At 44.6% G+C, this 22,958-nt stretch overlaps 1 protein-coding gene across 2 annotated transcripts in view; it reads left to right on the plus strand.

Moving 5' to 3' along the window:
• The window catches only part of LOC111070909 (junctional adhesion molecule A), a 107,407-nt gene that overhangs the window by 29,482 nt on the left and 54,967 nt on the right, over positions 1-22,958 (plus strand). For both annotated transcript variants that reach the window (XM_022361951.2, XM_022361952.2), the window contains exon 2: positions 3,949-4,476. In XM_022361951.2, coding sequence (XP_022217643.1) covers positions 4,407-4,476 — 70 coding nt within the window. In that variant the 5' untranslated portion in view covers positions 3,949-4,406. The remainder of the gene's footprint in view (positions 1-3,948; positions 4,477-22,958) is intronic.

Below are 22,958 nucleotides of genomic sequence, written 5' to 3' on the forward strand. Positions count from 1 at the left end.
TTATTGAGAGACAAGCAGGAGCAAAGCATTTCTGTCCTTTGCCGGCACTCATTCCCCTTTCAGCAGGATACTTTGCTTAATGGACTCTGCTGCAGACTTCCCGGCAGCAGCAGCAGCTATTTAAGCCCTACGCTCACCTTGTGACCGCCCCGCCCGCACCTAGAAATGGGCCATAGATTGCAGTTTTATGTCACAACATTCAAACAAATCGTTGGCCATTTAAAACGGTTTAAAAGCCATTGCTGCAGCCCGTAACAGCCACACGTTGGCCTCACTCTCTGTTGCGCCCAGCCCCACCTCCCAAAGACAACAGCCAGGGGGCTGTCTCGGCTGTGGGGCAGAGGAAACTCTGTTCCGTTCCCCGGGAATGACAATAAATGAGCGCCCATTTGCGTACGGGCTTGGCCCCATCGCAATGTTAGAGAGGGAGGGGGGAAACGGAAAGGCAGATGGCGGCTGACGGGCGGTGGGAGCTGGGGAAATTGTTTTGGCTGTCGAATTACGTAAACATTGTCATAAATGAAAAATTTAGCCGTCGTCGAGGCGCAGTCGAGTCAAGCATTTCATTTGCTCTGGCAAATTTGTCAATCTCTGGTAACGTTTTTGCTCTGGCTCCTGTCTCGTCTTTGGCTCTGGATCCAACGATCCTCAGACGCCGCCGGGCCTCATGTGAGGCTGATTCTGTTGCCACAGTGGTTTTCCGCAGCTAACTTTTGTTTTGTTTTCATCGCTGTAGACCAACGAAAACTGTTTACTCTTCATGAGAGAGAACTTTTGGTTAGCAAATAATTAATGCAGATTCCACAGCTGACACAGATTCTACAGTTTGCTGAAGGCACTATATTTGATCGAAACAGAAGTCTTTCCTAAATAAACTCTTTTGTTTCTTGTAACGAAAAGATAGCCCTTGAAGGGTATTCAAAGATCAGGCTCACGCCTGTGCATACTCTTCATTCTGTTGTCTGGTTTTAGGCCCTCTCGCTGTGCCGCCGCGTCGGTCCCGTGATGGAAGATGTCTGCGTCTGGCCTGCGTCGTCCTCTGCAGCAGGCGCGACATATTAATTATTCATTTCGATTTTGGTTTGCTGGCAGCGGGATACAAAGAGAACTCCGGAAAAAAAACACACACAAAAACTTGGATGAGAACTGTGTGGCAAGGACTCGGGAGCTGCCTTGTGATTTATAAACACGCGCGTCGCTTTGGGTGATTTACTGCAAATTGCTTTATAATGTTATATACATTTTGCTCCCGATGTGGCTCGTTGTGGCTGTTTTGATTGTGTGGCGTTTGCCGTTGCCTGTCTGCCAGTAATTACAAGCGCAGGAAAGACTCAACTCACAGAAAAATGAATCATAATTTAGGGGCATTCCTAATCCAATGGATTAAGTCTAAGGCCATGGCCTAGGCATTCCATTCCATTCCATCCCATTACCTTGTTAACTGTTAAGAAATCAAAATGCTTACTTCCTTTCTGCCTTACTTTGCCACCTATGTATAATTATACTCGTAGAACTCTTGTAGCTCGTGGCTCGGACCCTTCACTACACGAATCGTTTTGAATAATTAATGACAATGATGTTCCTATGAAATCAATCATGGCTGAATATGCTGTTTTTGTGCTATTTATACATCAGAAATATAAGAAAATATAACAAATGGAAAAAAATAACAAACAGTTTGATGGGAAATTTCCACTAACTATATTTTGCAGCTCATTTTAAAGTACAGCTTACATCTTCATTTGTGTACTATTGAGAAATATCTTCATTTAGTTTGAAGTGCATGTAGTTTCTGCATTTATTTGTCTAGTTGGCAACTTAGAGTTCTGAACTAGAAACGTTTCAGTTTGCTTGGGACTTACATGTTTCTGAAGCAAATCCTCGTTGTAACCGATATTTTCATTGATTCAATGCCTCTCTTGAGTCCCCCTTTTGTTTTATTCATGAAATACTAAAATTTATCAGTAGTTATCGTTAAAGATTTTCTCTAACGAACGAACCCTCTGCCTATTACTAATACGAGTATTCAAGATACATTCATTTTCATTTGCATTGGCATAGGATACTCTGAGTTATACACAAACATTTTTAATGATTATGATGAAGAAGAGGAAGCCAGGGACAGAGTAAGGAGTAGGGGGTAAGGAGACTTGAGGCTGCGACTGGGGTAAGGAGACTAAGGACTGGTGGATGGAGAGGGTCTGGAGGCTGGTTAGCAGCAATGGCGGAAGGAACCAGCAGCACTTTCACTGCAACACGAGAGACACGTAAAAGTAAAAGCAAATCTTTGTTTGATACCATTTACATTTAAATGCGCATCTGTGAGTGTATATGTATTACCATGTATTCCTATGTGAATGTGTGCGTGTGTATGTGTGCTGTATTTATGTAAATTCTGGCAGCTCTGTCTCTCTCTTCGGCTTTTTTCGGCAAATGTTTGGGCAAGGCTTTCCTTTTTGGTACATTTTTTTATTGTATAAATTCTTCTCGTAGCTGAAAATTAGAAATGTTCCACACTGCGTTCAACTCCACTGACAGTGCGTGGCAAATTGCTTTCCAAAGTCTGAAGTCTGCCACAGAAAGTGTGGCAGAAGGAGATATGTGGGGCGGGGTGTTATACGTTGTTGTAACCAATAGCTAACAATAATAGCAAAAAATGGTTGTCTGGCTGAGGCTGACTGCTGCTGCTGCCTGTTCGCTTCCGTTTCCGTTACAGTACATACCCCCCGTCTCCCTCCTTGGCCCCTTTTGCTTTTCAGTTGTACTCGTAATTTGCATGAGCATGAGAAATATCCATGCATTAGAATTATGAATCCCATCATTGGAATAATGGCAACGAATGCCGGAACAATTTTTATCGAAATTTCCTTTTGGCTGCACGTGTGCACACATGGCGTATGCGCAATATATAATCGTATAAGTGCCGCTTGCTGCCATTAAATGCCCATGATATCGATCATCATAGTGCGTTTTCACATTCAATATGAAGTTCTGTGTGTCGGGCAGAGTCTGCACTTAGCCTCGTAGCAGACAGGCAATTAACTTAATTACTGCTTAAACTTTTCAGCCCCCCGTTGCCAGTCGCTTAGATGGTAGACGGCAGACGGCAGAGGGCAGTCACCAGGCGGCAGTCGGCAGAAAGCTAAAAAAGAATTATATTTTTAGCAAATGAAATTACCAGAGTTTCGGCCAGAGATTGAGCACATGGCGGAGTAGAAATTTGAAGGCAAATGAAAAATTGCAAACCAAAAACTGACCCTTGGGCGAAACGATGAACAGTGGCAGAAGGGAGTGTGTAATGCATAAAGAATTATCATAGGTCATAGATAAAAAAATGCCTAAGGCCTGAAATAGTCAATCTATGGCTTCGCGACTATAAAATCCTATATATATTCAGTATTTGACACTAGAATTTTGATTTGCTTTTGTTTTTTTTTTTTGTATTTTTTGCATTGGTTTTTACTTAAAAATACATATCCTCCCATCTATTTATTTTGTGAATCAAATTTATTTACCCACATAAATATGGAGCCACAAAAGCAGTTTCGGTGTTTGCATTTGATTGTTGCTTCAGTTTCAGGCATTCAAGGATGTCTCTGGCCATTGTTCGTGCCGTTTGGGTTCCACTGTACTGGCCATCATTATGCAGGCGGCATGGCTCCATTATCGTTTTGTTCATTTCCGTTGTCGTTTTTCGGATTTTGTTTCACAAAACGGCTGCTGAAGGAGACAGCCAATGAGTGCATTTGACTTTGAGGAAGCAGTTCGCTTGTCTTGCAGCAGCCCATAAAAAGCCCCCCGCCCCGTGCCACCATGCCATCGACCATGCCATCGACCATGCCATCATCATGCCCCCATCCCTCACTTAGCCAGATTTGTCAGTTGCCATAACTTTCGCGTCAGTCCACCAACAGAATTCATTTTCTGCTTCTTTTCTGCTCTTTACAGGCCACAATTCGTGTAGAAGAGGACGAGGACGACGAGCCTGGCCGTAAAACAGAGGCGGTAAATAGAAAAAGCAAAACGACAAACGGCAAGCAGCCATCCAGCCTTTGTCTGCGCTGTCTGGGGCCCTGGCAATTGGCCAAGTTAATAGAGAAAGCCAGAGCCACCGCCGGGAGGCCCGATAATGACGTTGCTGCAGCTGCAGCCGCTGCTTCTGCCTCCAACCCCATGATGATGATTCTGCTAACTTGGTTATTGCTGCCGGCATAGACACAAAAACACAGACGCAGAAACAGAAATAGACGCAGACACAGACACAGCGAGCGACAACAAGAACAAAAAGATAAAGCTGCCACACCCACTTACCAGCCCTCGTCCAGGACCAGGCCATCGTCCAGGCTTACTGCATTTCCGCTTCTTGTTCCTGTCGCCGCCATCATCCAGGCATCGTGGCCATCGCCATGCCACTCCACATGGCGCACAGCATCTGCGTGGCCTGGCTGCTGCTCCTCGTCGTGATTGTGATGAGCGGTAAGTAGCCCCTAGGGGCAAAACTCTGATGCGAGGGAGTAGGGAGGCTCTTCGGCTTCCCCCAAGTTAAGTTTCGCTTTATATTGTTGCCACAGTTAATTGTTGGGCATTTGTTTGTGCCTGCTTTTCCATGCCACATTATTGTCCGAGCCCGTTTGCATTCCCGTTTGCATTTGTTTGGACTGCATTTTGTTTCAATTAACAATTAGTTTTGTGCAAAACTCTTCTCTGCATAAAAGTTATGGCCCGAAACAATATTGCGGTCGAAAAGCCTTGGCCGAAATAAAAACTTTATTCTCTTCGAAACGCTGCCCTCGAAACGCATCCATCACAATACACACAATAGTGTGTGCTAAATGAATGAACAAATGTGAGTCTGTGTGTGTTTGTGTGTGCGTGGCCAGGGGAAAAACTCAATAAACTGTTGAAAGTTGAAGACTTTTGGCAGGAAACTTAAATCCGCTTTCCTTTCAAATACTTTTACGCTGCCTGAGCAGCCACTGCATTGGGGAATAGTTTGCCTTGTTGTGTATGTTGGGTTTTTCGTTTCTTTATGTGAGGGAAAATCATGTTTCATCTAAAAGCAATTTTATATTGAGCCGTTGCTCGAAGGGAAGCCACTTCTGGAAAAACACTCAACAAGTTGTCCGACCAGCACACCCATCAAAATGGTTTATCATCCCTCAGGAGGCAGCTCGGAAATCTTTCAACATTTGGGCAGCAGCATCAAATGCAGGCCTGGACTCGTGCCGAATTGGCCTTTGAGCGAAAATTCGCTTTGACTTGCGGCCAATGACAAAATTCTCGCATATTTTATATAAATATTTGGTTAGCAGGCGTTGGGCTAAATCAAGTGGAAAATATAAAAAATTAAGTATACGTCACGTGCGCCAGCAGAGCAGATTAACACAATTTAATTTGCAGGAATGAAGGCCATTGCCAAAACAAAAAACTGATTTAATTAACAATTGTCAAAGGGACAGGGACAGGGAGTGAGAGCCCTTAATGCATTTGATTTATTTTTAAAGCGTCGAGAATTTATTGCAGCAATGGCAACAAATAACTGTCGTGGAAAGGGCTGGGCAGAGGGTCGATAGCACAATTCAAAAAATGCTCGAATTAATTGCATTTTCGGTGCAGCAAATACATACCGAATCCAATAAAACATGAGGAAAAACAAAAACAGGCTAAAAAAAAAAACAAACGCAAAAAAGGCAGCAAAAAAAAAGAGGGGGCAAGGCAGGGACAGGCAGGAAGAGGATCGACAGCAAGGACATATTTCAAAATTCAATTAAAATAAAACAAAAAGGCGGCAACTCGTGACAGCAACAACGACGACAGCAACGATAGCGACACTATGCAATTTCCGCTTAGGGCGTGCCACTGCCAGCCAGGTGGGCGTAAAAATAATTAAACCTCGCCCAAATAAACATTGACGACAATACCAAAGCGATGGCGCCCCCGCGGCTCTCCAGACTCTACGCTCCACACCTGCCACAGCACACAGAAATCAACCCAAACTAGAGATGAAAACTTTGGTTTCGCGGTACAGACAATATATATACCCTTACACATTGATTGTTCTGGTAGGTAGATAGAGCATTCGGGGTGCCGTAAACAGGGTTTAGGGCTTGTAGGATTGAGGAAAACAAGGGAGCAATTTTAATTCCTGAATGCTGCATAAAAGATATAGCGTTGAAAATGATACACGACTTTTATAGGGAAGTGTATAGGTGTATAGACCCCAAGAGCAAACAGCCAAATGGTGGCAATTTTTTAGTGATTTTGTCGCTTGACATTTGGAGCTGGCTGACTTCTGCATCCGACATGCACAACAATTTCAATTAAACTACGGCAATATGTCGATGGAATATAAGTTGACCAAACGACGGATCGAATTTTAAACGTCTTGGCCAAGGCCGTAGGTGAAGCGGATTCAGATGAAAGATTCTGCTGGAAATGAAATGAGTCTCGCTGCATGTTAGTTATTTTTAGCCAGGGTTTAGCCTCTGAGCAGCACCAAAATAAACATCAAGACAAAAGGCTGCGGCAAGAGGGATTAGCATCGCTTTCGCTTAGAATCAAACTAATCGGTTCACGCTCGATCAATCCAGCCGCCAATCAATCAATCAATCAGTTTGCCGGCCTGCTGCTGTTTCTGCTGTTGCTGCTGTGCCCCGGCAATTCTTTTTAAGTGCATTTGCGTGTTTTGTGGCAGCGAATGGCACCTGCGAGTGGGGCATGGCCACGACTCTCTATTTTCTATGCTCGTATACGTAAAAATATCGCCGAAATTTGTGTGTGTGTGAGTGTGTGTGTGGAGCCTCTCTTTTTTTCGTTTGTTGGCCACTAATCAATTATTTCCCTTTGCGCACATTCAATGTTTTGCCAATTTAAATATTGATTATGATTGATTTAGTGGAAAAGGCCGCAATATTTATTTAGCTTTGACCCATGGGTTCATTTGGGTCCATTGGGGCCCTGCACTTCAAATCAGTCGCAATTCCGATTCTAATTTCCAATTTCGATGCGTTGTAAATTATACAAAAAAATTTCGAATTTACGATCCCAGTCGTCGGTGGGGGTGGTGTGGTGCAAGTGCAACACTTCATAAAAGTAATTGCCTGCCACGTTTTAATATGAATATTTTCTACACTGGGTCTGTGCATAGAAATTGCATGTACGCTCGTGAATAATATTTGAGGAAAACTTTTGGTCTGTGTTTGCGTTCGCCTTTGCGTTTGGGGCAAAAAAAAAAAGAAATCAAATAAATAAATGCATTGGTCCGAAAGAGCGCAGGCAGAGTGCCAGCGTAAGGGAAGGGAAGAGAGAACGAGAAGGAATGATGGCGTTTGGCCACTGGTCAAATATTTGCAACAAACTTTGCGTTCTGGCCCAAGTCATTGAACGGCTGGCAGGGCCAACAACTCAAACAGAACATGAAAACAAACACAGAGGAAACACAGAGCAGCAGCCGAAGCATCAGGCAGGTGGAGGTAGTTGGTGGGGTGATCTAACAGAGAACTCTCTTCCAGAAACTTGGCAACGTGCACCTGGCCATAAAAACTGGCAGAAGGAGGAGACCCACGTAGGTAATTGAGTATGAATGGGGAATGTGTCGAAAGCGTTTTGTGATATTTGCCAAACAAAATGGCCCACGGCTCCTGCAGACAAGGCTCTCCTGCAGCCCAAGGCAAAATAGCTGGAAAATGAATTCGATACATTATCCTGACGTCAAGTCGTGCGTGGTCCCCGTTCTCGTTCTCGGATCCTGTTCCCAGGCCCAACGTCGGAACTTGGAGCGACTGGCGAAAAGTATAAATTACATCCAATGCCGGGGCCTGCTATCGACGGGCATCAGGGCCATTTCTTATGCGAAACACCTGCAGCTCACAAGGAGCCCAGAACCAGTCCAGGGTCTACGACCAGTCGTCAGAATATACACACAGAGGCTCACTCACTCCGCCTGGCAAGGCATGGCATGGCCTGGCCTGGCATGGCATGGCATGGCATGGCAGAGCATGGCATAGCAAATGTGGCGCATAAATGAATTACCAATGAACCGCATGGTTCACGTTTTCAATTTGAAAGGCTGGGCGCTAATTTTTGGGGAGGAGTGGCTCCTCCTTCTAGAACAAAGGCTGAATAACCATTTGACAGATGTGCTGCACAGACGTTTGAGGGGCCAGAAGTACAGTAGAACCCAAGAAATTAGTTCCAAGAATAGCTATCATTTGTTCCATTATATATACATACTGCATTGCATTAAACCCAATCAAATCTTGTCTAAGTCTATTATTCAACTGATTCTCCAACGCATATATATATATAGATATATCCACTACTTAGGCAGGTTCTACTGTACAGAGTGGAAGTGGAAAAGCACAGGGAGCAAGAGAGAGAGAGAACATGAGAACAAATCGACAGCCTACATAAAAGCGCAATTTGCGCAATTTCAACGTCAAATTCCATTTGATTACAACACGTTGACGAGGACATACGCATGGGGCATCGCATCGCATCCTTCGTACGCAGCCATTTAGATCCATCTATGGCAAATAGAAGGCGACACTCCACTCCATATTCTGTACTCCAAGTAAAAGCAATTTCACTAAATCTGCAATTGTTATGTCGCCTGCTAAACAACTCACTTGGCTGCTGCCACAAGACCCGACCCACTCCCGACACTTCACTTGCCTCCTTCTGTGCTCCTTGTGTTCGTTCTCACGTTCTCACACGTCAAATATTTATATGTACATACATACATACACACATTGCAGTGCCATTTTCTTATTGCTCTTTCGTTTCTACGATTTGGGTATTGATTAAGCGGCTACTGGGGGTAGTAGGATTTGGATTAAAGGCAGCATTCCTGTCCCGGCTCAATTACTGCATCAGTTTATGGTCCACATATGAAAGAGAGAGAGAGAGAGAGAGAGAGTCCTGTATAGCTTTCCTGGTTTTTACAACCTTTTTATGTATCCCGTGTATATAGATTGTTAACGGAGAAGGAACTGCGACCGAAAGGAGGGCATAAATCATGCAAACGACTTGATGCCGTCTATTAGTCCCTGTTTATAGGTCTAGTTAAACTTTACGGTGAGCAGCAATTAAACATAACGGGCGTTGGGGTGGGTTCCTGCTGAACTCCCGACAAAAATAAAACTCAACCAAAGGACAACAAAAAGGTTGGCCCACATAAAAAAACAAAAGGACCCTCCTGGAAACAATGTGCTAGGGCCAGAAATAACATAAAAAACTAATCAATTCAATCAATAGAAGGAGCACTGATAGATAGATGGCTTTTTCCCCCAGTGTAAATTTGATGAGCAGTGATTACGCCACACACACACTGGGCGAATATTGTATATCTTTTGGGGCTAACCGTACGTGAGGGAACACACACACACTCAAAACAACAACGAAACTTTTGATGAGGGGGGAGAAAACTGAATGCCCGGAGATCCTTTGCTGCTGTCTGCTGGTGGATTCCCACGAGTGCACTTTACACGCTGCCTCATGAGGCGCACTTGTGCGTCCATCACAACAATTGAGAATTTATTCATTGAACTTTCTGTGGTTGGAGAGTCCCCGAGTCCGTCCTCCTCTCATTTAGGCCTGTTAAACGAGAACCAGAACTTACCAGAATTTCCGTGGCAATACAAACAATTTCCGCAACTAAAACATTCGATGATGTGGCTGACTGACTCACGAGTCTTGCCATTTATGGCTGGCTCTGCCGGTGCGTGTGCCAGTGCCCCAGAGTCTCTGAGTCTCTGTAGATTTATTGATGAATTTCATTTTATTTAATTTCATTCGAGCGTTGGCCAGCACGCTTCAAATTGCTTTATTTTGAGCGAGCAGTCGAACCCAGAGCGGAGCCTGAACCAACTTTGTTGCTGTTTGCTTTTCATTCGCTTTTTCCGCCCCTGTTTTTCCAGACATTTATATTGCTTCGTGTCGGCCCTTGCCGACACACAGACACAGGCACACACACGGCAGAGAGGAACGTTGCTGGCATCTAAAGTGGCTGCGATTAGTTTGCTAATGTTGTAATTTCATCATTGACGGGGCACTGGGATCTGGCTCCGGCTCTGGATACAGGGCTCTGGGCTCTGGCCATGGGGAAACCACTCAACGCAACGCAACGCAACGCAACGTACGCTTGGCGCTTAGCTAAACATCATCCAGGTACTTGACAGCCGAGGCAGACCACATTTTGCTGACCATTGTGCCCACCCACAGGCAACAAACCACCCGCCCATCCAACCTTCCAATCTCCTGCCTTTTGGCCGGAGATTTTTGCTGAGTTGTGTTGGCTGCTGGTTCGCTCTCAAGTTTTGTCGATTCATTGAAGTGAGTGGCTTTTTATTTGTGCGGGAGAGAGACAGAGAGAGAGAGAGAGAGAGGGGAGAGAAAATGGCAAACACATTTTTTGCCATCGCTTTTCCAATCCAATATCCAATCCTATGCTACGTTCGTTCGCATTTTTTCCCGTCGAACTATTGAAAAGGAAATGAACTCATAAAAAGTAATTTGGCCATAATGCTTTTGGCCGAGTTAGTTACTTAATTTGCAGTTGCAAATAAAGTTTCGCTTTATTAATTTTGATGTCGAGTGCTGGGGCTGTTATTGTTCTGTTCGTTCCGTTCCGTTCCGCTTGCCACTTACCAATTGCCACTTGATAAACTTGCAGCTCAGCATCCAAAAGTTATGGCCAGCAAAAAGTTGCACGGCTAAAAACGAAAACCCACCAAAATTGTTCACTACAAAATGTTTTAAATTTCATTTGAAATTGAATTGAGTTGAATTAATTTTTGTGTGGATTTATTTTTCGTTGCCTTGAGGATGTTATTTATACAGAACGTGCCACAGCCACACAGCCCATAGCCTCACATCACACATCGTGCCTCACACATATCGTAATGCCGCCTGCCTGTCTGCCTGCAGCATTTCCAATTGAATTTCTTAGGTGGATATTTTTATATATTTATTTTGAAAATTCAATTAGATGGCAAATATTTGCACCGTCTCGCTCTCTATCTCTCTCTCTCTCTGTCTCTGACCATCCCAGCCATAATTCGTAATTTTCCATTTAACCAAACCAGAAAATTCAATGCCTCAAAGGTTCACCCGTCAATCGCTGCTGGGGAAGAAAGTTCCCGGCAAAGTTTATTGTTTTTCTTGTTTCTGACTTTTGCCACTGTCCTTGGAGGGGTGGGGCGTAATTGCAAATATACTGAAATTTGTTCCGTTCTGGCGGGTGTAATTGTAATTGGTCTAGAGAAGCACCAGCAGCAGCAGCGTTTGAAGCTGTAGAAGTGGCAGCATCTGCAGTGCCAGTATTTTCCTCGAGGCGCACCTTTAAACGAAGTGAAAAATCTGAAATTGGAGGGCAAACGCAGAGAGTGAAAATAAATAAATAAACAAATGAAAATACGGAAATAGAATTTCCACGAAAAATGAAAACTGAACTCTTCTTTGAGCTTCAATCGTTGTTCTTGCTCGCCAGTGCTGCTCGAGTGCTGCTTCGTTGGGACTAAATTTATGGCACAGTCCTTTCTTTCACATTGATATCATAGCCCGAAAAAGTCCTTGTACTTTGAGACATTTTTGAGTGGCGTGGCGCTCCGACTACATCGTGTCGATGGGATGGTGGAGAAAAGTGTCCAAGGGAAAACTCACTGCCAAGAGCCAACAGCGTGAACTGACAAGGGGAACGGAGTCGTCGGGTTGTGAGTGCCCTTTGTGCCACAAGTTCCTTGCATCTAATGCTTAGCACTTTTCTTTACCCTCCCTTCCCCGACCCACCCCACCCCACCCAAACTACTTGCAACACACAGACCCACAAACAATGCATTTCCGCTAATGGCAGGCGACAGTACTCCAATTTTGGCCATATCCGTGCCTTGGCTAAACTTGGCTTGTATTTTGGTTTTTTTTTGCTCCATTTCGGGAGAGGTGTTTTGAAGGAAATGCCAGAAAATTGCAGTTTCCTGTTTAATTACAGAAAATTGAGAGATTCAGTGTTTTTGATTGGTCTTAAATATCAAAGAACGGAATAGTAATTTTTCTATTAACTTTAAAGACGGTTTCCCGTCATCTCTGGGACTCCTTTGCCACCGATTTCTTCCACTGAAATATTATCTTGCTGGGCGAAGTTTCTCTAACATTGAATATCTTTAATAGTTTTGCTATCGATTTAATTATTTTAAAATATTCTCTTGGCTTTATTTATTCTGATTTGTCGCTAGTTTTGCAATCCCATTCACTTTCTGCTTCTATTTCTGTTTGTGCCATCTCCATCTTCATTTCCATTCGCCATGCGCCATGCGCCATTCGCTTGTTGCCATTTGCTTTGAGTGTTGTTGTCACACGTTCTGCTTTATTGCATTAGCTTTTCCTTTGTGACATTATTTTTCTTACCTTAATGATTTTCCGCTGCATTTGTCAGCGTGGAGGAGGAGGAGCAGGCATCCAGGAAAGATGAGGTTTCCTCTTCACCATCTTATTCCCATCATTCCCATTGAATGGCTGTGGAAATATTTGTGTTAACTTGAAATAGTCATCCTCTCTCTCTCTCTCTCTCTCTCTCTTTCTGGCTGATGTTGGCAGTTTGTGGATTTTTATTATTGTTGATAAAAGTTGTATTTATATTGCTACTGCTACTGCTGTTTGTCATTTGAATCTTTGAAATAAGTTGAGAGATTCAGAGAATGTCAGCAGCTATATCCCAACTGCTGGTGCTGCTGCTGATGTTTCTGTTGTTCGGGAAAAAGCAGAAATAAATTCAATTCTTATTTTTGGGTTTTCCATTTAGCCGACTATCCACTCCCCGCACCGCGCCCGTTCTATCCGTTACCCGCGCTGTCCCTCCATCTGTCTGACTCTGTTTTTCATGCGGATTCAATGAACCATAAATTTGAAAGTGCCGCACAGCCAGACGGGACGGCGACACCGTCAGACATCTGACACCGAAAAGGGCAGAGATAAACACCCGAAAATAAACCAAAAACTCTTCACAAAAAAAAAAAAGCAAAACTGAACAACAAGTTTAAAGTTTTCCACCGAAAGTATATTCTACATTTGCGCTGATCGTTTACCTGCTGACGGCAACAATCGTCTGTGGATTAGCTGCAGGGGTTGCGGGGGAACTTGCAACAATTGGGACGTGATTATTCCACAGTGCTGCTATAAAAATAAGTTTCAATGGAATAGCAGTGACAGGGCCTTGGGATAGGGAAACCATTTTACTCAATGATGTCTCTATGTCTCTCGTTCTCTCTGCGTCTCTGTGTCTCTGCGTCTCTGTGTGCCCTCGAGTCCCTTTCTCTGAATGTCTCGCTCTGTTATCTAGCAAACAATTTTATGCTTCCGCCTGAGCGACAAACAATGGAGCGTAAATATCCCAAAAGCGGTACCGAGGCGGGCGAAACGAATGAAAGAAAATACAATTCTATGAAAATGCCTCACATACAGCACATATAAATGTGCAAATGAATGAGTAAATGAATGAATGTGCGAATGAGTGAGTGGGGTAGTGAGTGGGTGTGAGTGGGGGAGTGAGTGGGTGTGAGTGGATGAGTAGATGAGAGAGGCAGCTCTGATGCATGCATGTCCGGTGCAAACAAGGCCCAAGCATTGTCTTCACATGCATAATAGAAGACCACACACACGAGTATAAATGCAGGGATATAGCAGGGATTAGACGCAGCTAATACCCTGTACACAATCAACGACCTTATGCGAAGAGAAAGTGAAACCAAATTGAACACGAAAATCTCTGTGTATATTTTTGCAGGAGCTTTGTTTCTCTCTCTTATCCGCCTGATATCCCTACTCAAAGCCAGAGCTGAATACTGGATAGGGATTGGACTGAAAGGGGACCTCAAGGACCCTAGGACCACTGTCAGTGTAGTTGATAAGATTTGGATTTGGATTTGGATTTGTCTGCAGCATTTATTGTCCGCCCTTCCGTCCTTACGATGTTTTTGAGCAATTTTTCTTTTGGTTATCTACTTTGTTTGGTTGGCCAGTGAAATGCTTTTTGCTCAATTGTCATCATCATGACCCTCATGCAGACACGCACACTTCTTTCTGTACACTTGTCCCATTGAATATCTGTGTGTGGGTGTCTGTATATGTGTGTGTGGGTGTGGGCAAAGATAAAACAATGTCAACAGCCGTGGCCCTTTGCCCTGTGCCTCTGTGTAGGTGTTAGTCAAAGCTGTTTTGCATACTTTGCGGCGCTCTGACATTGGCAAATATTTGTCCCTTTTTTCGGTTCGAAGACGAACGCAGCACGGACACAGGGCGGCGCAGGACCTGCAAGAAAATAAGCGATAAATAAATACAATTTGCCTGGTCTCTTTATTTGCATTTAAGATCGCCCAGATAGAACACGCAAATGATGGCCTGGGCCCACATCCAATACAAAACCAAAAGCGATTCGAGCCAATTTCGAGGGGCAAACTACTGAAAAATTATGTGCGGCAAGACCATTTTTTATGACTATAGGGGAATTTTTTTTAAAGTCGCATAAATTCAACGAACCCCCTCCCGCAAATGGCAGGAGAGTGGCCTCGCAGGGTACGACAGCGTGTGGGGGCAGGGCAGGGCAGGGCAAGAGGAGACTTAGGCAAGTCGTTGGGCTTAAGCGTTCCCTCTAATTTGCTTTGACATCCGACATGTGTTGAAGGCTTTGTCTTTGTGCGTTCGCGATTCCCGGGAAAACCAAATCCAGCAGTGCGCAAACCTGAAGAGCAATGATGATGGGGCTGGAGGCAGGAGACAGGAGATGGCACCCTGGCTATGGCCCGAGATGGTAACCGAAGCTGCTGCAATGGCAGTGGCGATGACGATGACGAGTGCCGTGGCAGTTGGGCTTAGACATGCTTTTAATTAATTTCAGTTCGCGATGACTGCATTTGCTTTGTGTGCCAACCAGCCAACCAACCAGCCAGCCAGCAGCAGGGCATGGCATGGCATGGCATGGGATGGGATGTGCGGATCTCTCTGTACCATTTTTCCCCATCAGCCGCAGGCTGACTTCAAAGTTCTGCGAAACAAACTTGAGCAACTGTTGCCTTGTGACGCACGGGCCATTGTATTGTTTGCGTTCCTCTAATTCAATTTGAATACAGCACCCACACACACCCCCAAAAAGAGTTCACGACGATGTGGGCGGAAAAACGAATACCATTTATGTAGCTCTGACATTCAAACCCACATGCTATTGGATGCAATTTTCAAAGTTTATTGGAAAAATTCAAACTGAAAACTGTGCCGACAGCGATCGGGTAAACATAAATGCATTCGATAGTGTCCACGCAACGTTAAAGCTATCTGTCAAATGGTATTTTATATTCTATATATTATTTTAGTTGAAAATGTTACTAAACTTTAATGAAATCATTGCATACCTTTTATATTACCTAATTGGGTTAATTTCTCTTCTCTTCAGCATCTCGCTCTATCCCTTCCGAATATCTACACAATTCCTTAATACAAACTCCAACTAAATGCTCAATTTTCTCAACGCCCCTGCGCTCTGCTCAAGCGTTGGGTTAACTTTCAGTTGACTTGTCGAGCGCTGGCTGTTGGAAGAGCCAGAAAGTTTAGTCATCATTCCCTGCCATAGATGAGGGTGTTGCTTTTGTTGCTTATTACCATATTTAAAACTTACCAAAGGAGTACGGCTTCCCCCTTTCCGTAGCCGCTTCGGTCTTGGCTTCATAATATTTTTGTGATTTTCAGACAGAACGAAGGATGGGGCCTTCACCTTTATTTGGGATGATGTGCAATGCAAATTGTATGCAATGTGCAAATTTTATGTTTTGCAACAACTTGAACATTAACCTCTCTCTCTCTCTCTCTCGCTCACTTTCTTCTCCCCCTGGGAAGTGTTTGACTTGCGAGCGTTGGCATATTGTCTTACCTCTGCCCATATTTTATTTTATTGCATTAAATTCGTATTCTGTTTGCTTTCCGCCCGAGCTGCTTCGAACAGCTGCTGCTGCTGCTGCTCCCAGTTTCGTTTTGGTTAAGTCTTCTGTTGCTTGTTGCCTGTTGATGTCAGTTTCCGGTTGGTTTGGGAACGTGTGTGTGTGTGTGTGTATTTCGACTCCCCAACAGCCTCGTCTCAATCGCTCGCCCGGCTATTGCTTTTATGGCAGCCGTGGCGTATGCGCAATATGGTGCCCCACTCACAACATTGCCAATTCATTTTCGCATCGTCTTTTGGGACACACAACAATGGACGATCGCCATCATGGACGGTCTCTGGCATGTTCTTGGCATATTCTCATGCATATAGAACGCCATCATGCAGCATTAAATATGTGCCACTGCCAATTGTTCAAAGGTAACAAACAGGGCAGGGTAGGTTAGGGTGGCGTGGCAAAGAGGGAGGGATGGGTAGGGCTAGCTGTAGGATTTCTGTAACATGGTGTGGAGGGACGGGGGAAGGAATGGACGGAGGGCGCATCGCGGACGCGTTGACAACGCCAATACAGGTGCACACAATGCAAACGAGTGACATGCAAATGCTTTCAACAACAATTGCAATTCATGCAGAGCACACACACACACCCACACACACACACATAACTAACATACACACAGATGCATATCTCTGCAGATATGTGTGTGCAGTATCTGTGCGAGTTGGAGAATGACAAGCAGTCGTCGTCGTCGTCTCACGTTTCGTTTCATTTTTGAATGTCGATTTTTCGAGAATTCTCCTCTGCATTCTCCCTTTTCTTTTTTTTTTGTTTGTTGGCTGTGGCTTGCCTTTTTCGAAATACAGGGTAGCAAGAGCATGATGAGGCTGTGACAGAAAGAAAACAGAACTGAGATATGATCTTGGGCCAGGCTTTCAACTCCTCTAACGGATAGATGTTTATTTTTTCCTGCACATATTCTTCAGACATCGATCCTGAACATGGGATAGCTACACCTCATCGACCATTCGACTCCCTGCCATTGTTTTCGAGCATTTAAAATGCTCTGCCACATGGCTCTGGCACTGGCACTTGCGCATGCTGGCCAAAGGTGCCGATGACTCCGAATGCAGCGACGACAGCAGCAAAAGTTTGTGGCTGAAACTGTTTTTGTTTTGTAACCGGCGAACAAGGAGAACCAATGACGACCACAACCAGCTTGCTGCATGCTGCTGATGCTGGCATTTTGTTTTTTTCCTCCTGCCGTGCCACTCCACTCCACCTCTCCTCTCCACACTCTTCTCACACACTTATGCTTTCGCACTCGAATATGCGATGCGCCACAAAATTGCAATTTCCACTAAGATTGATGAAAAACGTTTCCAGAGCCACGCCTCCGCAGCCGCCACAGCCACCAGCCACATCCACATCGACAGCCACAACCAGAGCCAGGTGATGCGAGGCCTCACCAGTTCAAATGTTCAACTGTTCACCTGTGCGACGACTGTTCGCTGGCTGCCAAATCATGTCATCAATTGAATTTCAAACGATTATTCTTGCACGTTCCGAAATCGCAGCAAAAATATTTGCTACTCCAGCCGTGCGCGCTGTCAGCGTTCTGTGCGCGTATTCCGTATTCGTTTGCGGGTATTTCTGTGAATCAGTATCTGTATCTGTAGCTATGCATGTGCAGGAGATATATGTGTATCTGTGGCTGTGTCTCTGTGCTTGCGTGTGGTTTGCATATCATCCGCGAGCTTCGCATTTGCCATCCTCACAATACGTTTCGATTACGCATTCAAATCAAATTGTTGTCCTCGAGGTCGCAACGAAAGCAATGAAATGTGAATGAAACGCCTACAGGATCTGCCACCTCTCTGGATAGCTTGATGGGGAGCGGCATTCCCCATACCCACATTCTTCATATACATACATATATATATACATCTATATACTTTGGCATGTAATCCTGGAGAGTGCATTCATGGAAAATTCACATTCCTCGCGTAACCCAAAAATCATCAGCAGGATAGCAGCAGCAGCAGCAGCAGGGGGGAAAATTGTGGCATTGCTGCATATTTACTCGTATTTCTGGAAAACTTAATTTAATGCAATTGCAAATGCATTTTTTTCGGTTGAGGCAAGGCGCTGTGGCTGGCATTCCAGGGGCAGGGGGTGTGTGGCATCAACTAAATATTGTATACAAACTGTTCTGCAATTTGCTGATATTAATCTTTCAAATAAATTTCTCGAAGCACTCAAACGTAAAATGCCTGCACCCTGGACCCCCAACCTGGTCCGCCTGCTGCTCCTCGGCTGCTTGTGCTGCTGCTCAAATATTTAATGAATATTAGTTTCCTTTTGGGGGCTGCGCTGCCTAGGTCTATATATTTACGAGTGAAACATGCCTCCGGGTCTGTTCCCTTCCATTCCGTTCTGGACTGCTCTTTTGCGGCTGTGTATTTGCAGAGCTGGCAGTGGAGTTCGAGACGAAATGGAGGTACGAGGTTAACGAGCTGCCTCGAGCCCCACATAACAGCGTGAAATGAGAAAATTTAAATGCCTAATTTTTATACCCAGCAAACGTACAGTTCCAGGGGTATATCCAACAGCTAGCAGGCAGCCAAAACTATAAGAGCACATATTCTCAGTCAGGATAAAGTATCTGATAGTCGCAATACGATGCCAGAACTTTCATAATTCTTAGCATTTAAGTTGCCGCTTAGATAAAACGCCTGAAAATTGAGATGTTTACGAGTCCTGAGCCTGTTGAAGAAAGCAAATTCCAAAGCCAAAGCCAAAACCGAAACCCAAACCAACCGAATGGAGATCTGAAAAGCAGCAGCAGCATGCGGTGGGATATCCTGCTTCATTGTGGTCACAATCCCAATGCAGTCCAGTCTCTGCCTTATAATTGGAATGCGAACGCAGCCCATAAACGCCACAGAGCAGCAGCAACAGCAGCAGCAGCAGCCCTACAGCTGTAAATAATTAGTGCATTCAATTACAACTTCATAACTCACTGAACAATCCTGCCACGCTGCACTGAGCCTTGTATGCCATGTTAGCTGGCATCCTTGCAATTAGTTGCGTGCTCCTCCTGCCACGGCACGAGCCGAGCCCGCCATACATCTTGATTAAGCGACGATTACACGTGTTCCTAACGGGGTCTTGTTATGGCAGCTGGCAGCTGACAGCTGTTCCACGTTGCTTAGACAGCCCAGCACCGATGCAAGTGGCTGGCGTAGTAGCCTGCAGGCTGCTCGGGGAGTATCTATTTGATTGGCTTAAGCCGCAAATGGCAACTACACACAGAATATCTCCATCTCTATTGACTGACTCCCTGCTAATCAAATAACAATGAGAATTAAGACAATTGAAGTTCGTGTGTGCACAACTTTAAACTCAATTTGAAGCCATTCAGCTGGACGGCACGTAAAAGTCTACGCTGAAAATTGTTCGAATGGAATAAATGGGGAATAAAATCCAAATTTGCACAGATGTCAAATCGCAAAAAATAGATTAAATCCGTTTGCCTTTTTCTAATGGCATACAAATACAATTTATTTTCGTCACAAACACAATTCCACAATTGAATTCCAATTGCTACACACACAATTGGAGTACGAGTGTACGAGTATTAGCCACATAGTTCTAGTTCTAAACTTCAGATGAAAGTTTAACTAAATGCTATTGGTTCTTCGGAAAATATTCAAATATATTTGCTGCATATTTATGTCCGATTTAAGACAAATCCTCGGCACACAATTGAACATGCGATGCGATTCACCCGAAATGAAGCGTTTATCAGGCAATACTGATAGTAGACGGGGCGGGGCTCTCACCATTTATATATAAATTCTCCCGAAGAGGAAAACACTTTACCCTGCAAATTAAAGGCACAAAATTCCATTAAAGTTTAGTAGAAAATTTAATTTATAAATTTCCAAACGCACCACAAGGCAAATATTTCTTTGTTTGAGTGCCTTGGTTTTGGAAATTTGGCTCACGAAACGAAAATTGTTGGCAAAACTTTAAATGTAAGTGAAATATTTATTTGATACATGTGCTCGAATAACACCCACCCACTCTGCTCTCTCTTGGGGTCCCTGAGCTTCTCAAGTTCTTTTGTTGTCGCTATTTGTTAGCTCGCAACTAGAGACAATGATCCACCCGCTCGAGTGCTAGAAAAGGGACATTCGAGAGATGGAATTTTCATAAAATATGCAGCTAATTACGTGTAAGTTACTTATGCCCCATCCAACTACTTAGGAGCTGCCACTCGAGGAGCAGCTTACGCGCAGGAGAACAACTCAAGACTCGAGACACAAGACACAGTGGCAGTGGCAGTGGCAGTGCCCTATAACACAATTTAATTACTGAAAAAATCACAGCTGCCATGAAAAGGGTGGGATGGAGGGTGAAACATACTCCATGTCAAATGGAGCGGAGCGAAGCGGCAATAGTGCGTAAATCTCGGTGCCTTAAGTGGCAAGCAGAAGCAGGAGCTACTAACCCCAATTGACAATGACATTTTACCGTCATTATTGCGCCCTTCCTTGAAAAGGAGCAGGCAATGGAGCACAGGAACAGGCGATGGAGCCGCAGCTTTATCTGTAGATGGTGCAAAAAAACATTTTCCGCTTTTCACAGTGTCATTGTGTTTTTGCTGGATGTTGACTCGTTGTGTGCGCAATTACAGAAATTAGCTTTCGTTTTTAATTTATTAGCGCCATTGTGCGTGCGCGTAATGGCGACATGGGACAGGCGACAACCTAGCGAAGGTCTCGGTCTCGGTCTAAGTCTCCCCCAATCTGTGATGGGGCTAGGGCAGATCTCCCATTGCCGTTCCTGTTTCTGGGCTCCATCCTAACGTATGGCAAGACAAATGCTTTTGGCTGCTGCCGGGGCAAATTAATGTGCATATAACTTACGCCTTTAGTCGAATGCAGAGGGGAAGGAGCAGTAGGAGGAAGAGGAGGAAAAGAGTCCTGGAGAGTGGAGTGAAGTGAATTGGAATGGGAATTGGGGGAGCAGGAGCAGAAGAGCCCATTAAGGTTGCAGCATTTGTTTGCCTTTCCCTGAGATGGGATGGCGGGGCACAGTTTCATGCATTTTAAAGCAGAAAAGTTGGCCAGATTGGTCCCCTTCCTGCTGCTGCTGCCACCCATCCAAGGCCTGGCCAATGAAGTGTGTGCTGGTTTTAAAATTTTCATGATGATTTAACGGGCTACACTACGGACGTCATCTGTGTTCACATGCATGCCCATACCATTACCATACCCATCCATACCCCTGCCACACATATATATTTTGTGGCATATGCATGAGAAATGTGGGTGGTGGAAGCTCCCTGGCACTCCCTTGAGTGCGCCGTGGCATTGGACAAGTTTTCGGGTGTGTACGCTTCGCTCCACTGAGCCACCCACATGGCCGAGATTTATTTACTCAACAGGCAAATTGCGCATAATTGAAAGAAAATATGCGAGCCACGCCCAAAGGCGCACCAGTATTTTCCACATCAAAGGATATTGGCTAGCTTAATTATGCATATTCCCATGTACTATTTGTTAAATTAATGCAATTTACTCGTATTTACGAATTTTGCTTGCCATTGTTTTCTCCTCTTTAAATTTGAACAATTTTCCTTATTCTGCCTAGCATATTCCGGGAAAATATGCTTTTGTTTGTGGCCCAGATTATTCTTTGACTTTGTTTGAATAAAATTTCTCGGAATTTTCATTAATTTCCTGTCTTCATACATTCGAGCAAAGGAAAGTAGGAAATTTCCCTAATTTTCCTAAGAATTCATCCCAAGCTTCATGTAATGAAATATATTCCAGCTTTTGCTTCGGTTAGTAGTAGCTACCGCCAAGTTTTAGTGTCATTAATTATTTCACAAGTAAAAAGTAAACTGTTTGGCGTTGTGCATACGCAACGTGGTCCTGGTCCAGGTCCAGTTGCAGGTCTTGTTAGCGGTCACGGCGGTGTGCCGCCGGTCGTCGTATTTGTTGCTGCTGTGGCAACCGTTAATAAAAAGCCCTCGTACATCTTTGCTGGCTGGCCGTCTGGCTGTTTGGCTGTTTGGCTGTCTGTGGATCAGGTCGTTGTCCGGTGTCTGTGTCTGTACCTGGACCTGTACGAGTGCGAGTATCAGAGGCATGTGCACAACAAGTTTGTGTAGCACTATGTTGGCCACAAGCTGCGCATTAGTGTGATTGCATAACATTGGCGTGGTGGCAGGGGGACAGCAAAGGGTATGTGCCACATGAAAGGCGCTACAGCTAACCCAAAAAGCAGGGAACGAACAAGAGCAAACCCGAAAGCGAAGCCAAAACCAAATCCTTATGTATATGCATCTCGAATGCTGATGCTGCTGCTGCTGCTGTGGCTACGTGCTGGCTTCTGGATACCGGCTGCTTCTGTCTGCCACAGTCCCACTCCTTTTGGCTTTGGGATCCGCACAAAAGTTTGCACAGCACCACAAATTCTCGCAAATTTGCAGCTGCCGGCTCATAGTTGGTGATAATTTAGGTCGGAAATGTTCAAGGAGCAGCTCCCACGTAAACCAAATCCAAATCCAAACTGAACGCTAAAAGCGAAAGAAAAGTACACCTCACCTGCCACCCCCGCCACGTCTCTAAGCCAACGCTCCTGGTACACAAACACACAAACGTAAATTGCAATTACAACAAGTGCAACTGCAATTGCAACACGCACACGGATACACGAGCAGCATACGAGCACGGAACACGAATACCCCAACGTATGGATAGAGGTATATGTATACGTATACGTATAGGAATCCGAACTGTAATCAAAGCAAAGAAAAAGCATGGCAAAAATTGTGAGAATGCAATTATGGCCAAGGATTGGGCCAAGGAACCAGGGATGGATGGATGGATGGATGGATGTGCTGCTGATGCTGCCTGCCTGCCTGCCTGCTGGTGGCATAAAAGTAAATAAAAATACGCAATTTCTACGGCATGGCAGGCATTCACACTCAGTGGCATAAGTTTACGCACTGACACAAACGGGGGA

The sequence above is a fragment of the Drosophila obscura genome, unplaced genomic scaffold, assembly GCF_018151105.1.
Source record: "Drosophila obscura isolate BZ-5 IFL unplaced genomic scaffold, ASM1815110v1 contig_208, whole genome shotgun sequence".
Lineage (NCBI taxonomy): Eukaryota > Metazoa > Arthropoda > Insecta > Diptera > Drosophilidae > Drosophila > Drosophila obscura.